At 38.5% G+C, this 5,243-nt stretch overlaps 1 protein-coding gene across 1 annotated transcript; it reads left to right on the top strand.

Moving 5' to 3' along the window:
- On the top strand, positions 959-1,940 carry LOC107639977 (protein MAIN-LIKE 1-like). Its single transcript, XM_016343531.1, has 3 exons — positions 959-1,356; positions 1,474-1,561; positions 1,695-1,940. The coding sequence occupies exons 1-3, from the start codon at positions 959-961 to the stop codon at positions 1,938-1,940; spliced, it is 732 nt and encodes a 243-aa protein (XP_016199017.1).

Here is a 5,243-nt window from a genome sequence, read left to right as displayed (position 1 = left end):
AAACAATGTCTTGTAATAATAATAATATTATTATTATTATTATTATATTATACATTTATACTTCAAACTTGATCCATGATTTCATGGTTTCCACCTCAGAATTAAAAAGAAAGAAAAATGAAAATGAAGAGATATTAGTAAAAAACATTATTTATAACATTCAAATATTCTTTTAACAATCAAATTTTTATTTATTTTTATCTTATGCATTTTTAAATAGTAGATGTCTAAAATACTAATTTTAGATATTCAAGCAGTTAACAGTTAACACTCTTAATTTTATTGGATTCTCACGTGGAATCAAGGTTCATATTCCGAAGGCCAACCATTACTATTTGTCTATTTTAATAATGCCAAAAATGTTGACATCCATATGAATTGAATACTCCTTAATAATAATAAAATTATTAGTCATACAGCTCTTAGCAAAATATTAATTAAGAGAAATTTTAGCTTTGATTTTTATTCGGAAAATAGGGTAACACGACTCAATTTAGTAGGGGAAAACACCCCTCTCTTTTTTTCTTTCTTTTTTTTTTCGGTAATAATATAAAGCATACTACTAACAAACAATTGAAAAGGTGCTATATAAATAATAGGGCAAAAAACCATATTGAGCCAAAGCAAGAATCTTGTAACCAAAATGCGCCAAATCCAATTTCGTTTCAGCAATAAGCCAAAGTGTATTTTAATATAATTCGAACCAAGCTGGTTCGAATTGCACTCCTTCATAATTCGAACCAACATGGTTCGATTTAGTGTTGTACGTATTTGAATAATTCGAACCACCAAGGTTCGAACTCCTCCCATACATAATTCGAACCACTAAGGTTCGAACTTCTCTAATACATAATTCGAACCAGGGTGGTTCGAATTATGCGGGTGCCTGTCAGAGTTTCATATATACATCGATGGCGGCCGTCCACCCTGGGTCTGGTTCCAGGAGTTGCTAGGAGTTATGCCTCCTCCCAGTCAGGTTCAGAAGTACGCAGTGAACTGCAGCTGGTTTCAGGAGACCTTTGGTGAGTGCCCCGAGGATGCAGATGATGACACTGTTCGTCGATATGTCCGTGCGTACATCATGATGTTGCTGGGCACGCAGCTGTTTGCGGACAAGTCTGGCAACCGGATTCACATTAGATGGCTTCCATATGTAACGAGGCTGGAGGAGCTGGGTACGTACAGCTGGGGTTCGGCAGCACTGGCCTGGTTGTACCGGTGCATGTGCAGGGTGGCAAACAGACATGTTGTGAAGTTAGTGGGCCCGCTCCAGCTACTGCAGTCTTGGATCTTTTGGCGGTTTCCTCAGTTTAGGCCTACAGGATATGAGGCGTTCAGCTGGCCGTTGGCGTCGAGGTACTATACTGGGCCTATTCTTTTTCAATATGACTTACAGAATTGCGTGTATGTTAATACTCTATTGCATAATGTAAACACATATATTAGTATATGTAACTCATGTGTATGGTGCAGATGGGCAGGTTACAACCCTTCCGGTAGTGAGAAGGGTCCGAGAGTGCGGGCGTGGAGGCTTAGGATAGACCGGTTACAGTCCAGGGAGGTTAGTAGGCTAATTAATAACTGATGCTCTTTTAGTTAAATATCTTACACTTGGGTCGTACAGTTGCCCTGATAAGGGTGGGTTTGTTCTGCAGTTTATATAGATGCCGTACAGTAGCCCCGACGTACTTTAGGTGTTGCACCCGGAGGTTTTGGAGCCTCGGCACATGGCGGTGTGGCGCTCTGTGACCGCGCTGATCTACTTTGCTGTCATAGAGTGGCATCAGATAGATCGTGTTCTTCCTCAGTTTGGAGGGGTACAGGCCCCTCCGCGTCCCGCCTTGAACATCGACTTTCTGATGTCCAAGGACGGGAGAGGCGGCGATCGATGGTTCCCCTCTTCCATGCCGAAGTGGCATGCATACTGGGATGCTCGTTAGGACAGTGTATTGAGGTTCGATGTTGTTGCCGACCCTGGACCGTCTCATCAGTTCCTTCAGTGGTGGAGTCAGCATGGGAAGAGGTTCTTGGCCCCGGACACTCAGCTGGGGGATCCGAGATCAGTTCCTATCTCTCGCCCCTTGCGAACAAAGAGTTCGGCCAGCCTGCCATATGTTGCCTTCACCAGGGATGCTACAGGAAGATTTCTTACACCCTTGAGGATTGAGTTCACACACTCGGAGATATTCGTCGTCATGTGACCGAATCTCCTCCCTTCATCGCGATGCTGCGTCCACAACGAGTAATCAATACAGTTCGCCCACTCACACATCGCCGGGTCTTCAGACCGCAGTATATCAAACCAGTAATCAAACTCAACCTCAGTCTTCGCGTACGCTGCATTCACGAGAAGCCTCCTAGCGTCTTTGCCCTTGAATATAAGGGCGAAATTAGCCGCTACGTGTCGTATGCAGAATGCACGGTACGCAGATGGTGGTAACCAACCTCCGTCCGGGGCCTCAAGCGCAGACTTGATGCCGTTGTGCCTATCCGATATAACCAGTAGACCGGGCTGCGGGGTCACGTGCTGCCGAAGGTGCGAGAGAAAGAATGTCCACGACTCCGCATTCTCACCCTCTACTAGTGCGAATGCGACAGGTAGAATGTTGGAGTTCCCGTCCTGTGCAATCGCAATGAGCAACGTTCCCCCATACTTACCATATAGATGTGAGCCGTCAATGCTGACTAGCGGCTTGCAATGTCGGAATGCCTCGATGCACGGAGGGAAAGTCCAGAAAAGTCTGTGGAAATAAGCTTGAGACTCGTCCACCTGTCCTCCAACTAGAACCGGGCTCGTCCTGAGGACCGCAACAAACTGGAATGCGATAGAAAAACTTCTTAATCCGCTTCGCACCTTCCAGGCCAAGTTTCATCAGCACAGCTCTAACCAGGTCATCATAGCTTGTCGTTCGATTCACCACAATATAGAGAGGATTCTTATCTGTGAACTTCACTCCGGACCGAGTTTTCCTCTTGATGGATCCTCTGTGGTGTACCAAAACAGCAAAACTCTCCTCTTCACTACCCATCTTAAGTCCTCTAATGAGAGCAAATCACGTTTACAGCATTTATATAGAGCTCTGACTCCTACTAATTCGAACTAACCTGGTTCGAACCATGATACATGTAATTCGAACCAGGCTGGTTCGAATTACAACAATCAACCTCTCTTTGGTTCGAACTAACCTGGTTCGAACCATGATACATGTAATTCGAACCAGCCTGGTTCGAATTACTACAGTCGACCTCTCTCCCCATAATTCGAACCAACCTGGTTCGATTTATTACACTAGGCTAATCTCCACATAATTCGAACTCAACCGGTTCGAATTACATGCTCTCCTGGTTCGAACCTAACCGGTTCGAATTATTCACATTTTTCCAGTAGTAGTTCGAACCAACGTGGTTCGAATTACTTGCTAATAGAGTTCGAACCTTGGTGGTTCGATTTATATAAAAATGCCTCTTGGCTTATTGCTGAAACAAATTTCTGTTTGGCGTATTTTGGTTAAACTTTTCTGTATGTGGCTTAATGTGGTTTTTTGCCCTAAATAATACTTCTTTTTCATCTGAGTCCGTAGATCATACTCTACTTTTACAACACAAAAATAAAATTTAAGATTACAACTTTTAAAATGGGAGAAAAACAAAATAAAATTCTTTTTCGTTTTCTCTTTTTTTAATTTAAACGCCTGGCACCTTAACGATTAAAAAATATAATCCATTCCGTATCTTTCTTTTCTATTAGATGCATAAGTCCATCTAAGAAAATTTCTGACAAAAATTGACAAAAAATATTTATGTGTGACATTAATTTGTATAGTTTGATCTTTTATCTATTTTACATAGATGATAACTATTTGATTGAAACTATTTATTGTCTATATAATCATCAAAACGTTATAGAAGGATGACAACCATTTGATTAGAACATCGTTTTGATAATTATGTAAAAGTTAAACCGTCTCAATCAAATAATCATCATTCACATAAAACTAATGAAGATCAAATCATAAAAATTACGTCACACGTAAACATTTTCTGTCATCATTTGTCAAAAATTCTTACAAAATGACTCATGCCTCTAATAAAAAAAAAGTAAAAAGTGAATTATCGTTTTATAATCGTTGAAGTGCGAATTGTATATGTTGAAAAAGGATAAAGGCCAAAAAAAGATTTTATTCGAGAAAAAATGCAATACATTTGGTTCTTGGACTCAACTCAGGCACAGGTAGTCACACTTCACAGGCAAACCATTTCCTAATTTTTTTACTTATTATACTACTCTTTAATTTAAGGATTTCATATCGTTTTTACTCTTGGGAAAAAAGGATGAAAAAAACCACAATGAAATCATTTTAAAAAATATCAGACATAATAACTAAATCCGTTAAGTCGCGCGCTTTGACTGCTAAAGAATCTCCTTTTTTTTTTTATAATTTTATTTTTTATTTTATCTATCCTAAATATGAGAGACTTATGCACCTGTGAATAAGGATGGTAAACAGGCCAAAATTTATGAGGTCGAGCTACATAACTCGCTAAAAAAGTAAGTCGGTTGAAAATTTGATATTGCCATAATTAAAAAATCCACTAATTTGCACCATCTAATTAAAGATATTTAATTATATATTTTAGATAATATTTTATTTATTATTTTGTTTCAAAAAATTTAATTAATAATTATATTTATTACATATTTAGAATTATAAATATCACACTAATCTGTCATTAGACAACGCAAAAATAAAAAATTTAAGACCACTTTACTAAGCAAAATTTGCTAACCTACAAAATGACAGACTTTTGATAGGATAAGATGAACTAGCCCACTTGACATTTCTATTTGTGATTTGTGAACATGTGATGTAACCGCCCCTCCTTGAGGGACCAATAGTTGACCGCTGATGACTAGCATGTGACTCCGTTTGTGTTTAACTAACATAACTTGATTAATCACAACCTCAGCTCATGGCAATTTTTAGTTTTATACTTAACATTATAACTAATCATTATAGTTTAATTTTTAATATTGGGACAAATTAGACCACACTTACGAATTTGATCAATCAACACTTCAACTAAATGCATGTGATGAGATGCATAAGATTATAAAAAAACCTTCAACCTTAACAAACTTTCTTAATATGAATATTAATATATAAACATTTCAGTATCAAAAAATAATGTAACTAAGTTTTAAACTGTCAAAGCAAGAAATAGATAATATATATTAAGCATTT

The sequence above is a fragment of the Arachis ipaensis genome, chromosome B05 (genome assembly GCF_000816755.2).
Source record: "Arachis ipaensis cultivar K30076 chromosome B05, Araip1.1, whole genome shotgun sequence".
NCBI lineage: Eukaryota > Viridiplantae > Streptophyta > Magnoliopsida > Fabales > Fabaceae > Arachis > Arachis ipaensis.
The sequence above is the reverse complement of the archived record's forward strand: the minus strand, read 5'-3'. Positions and strand labels throughout refer to the sequence as shown.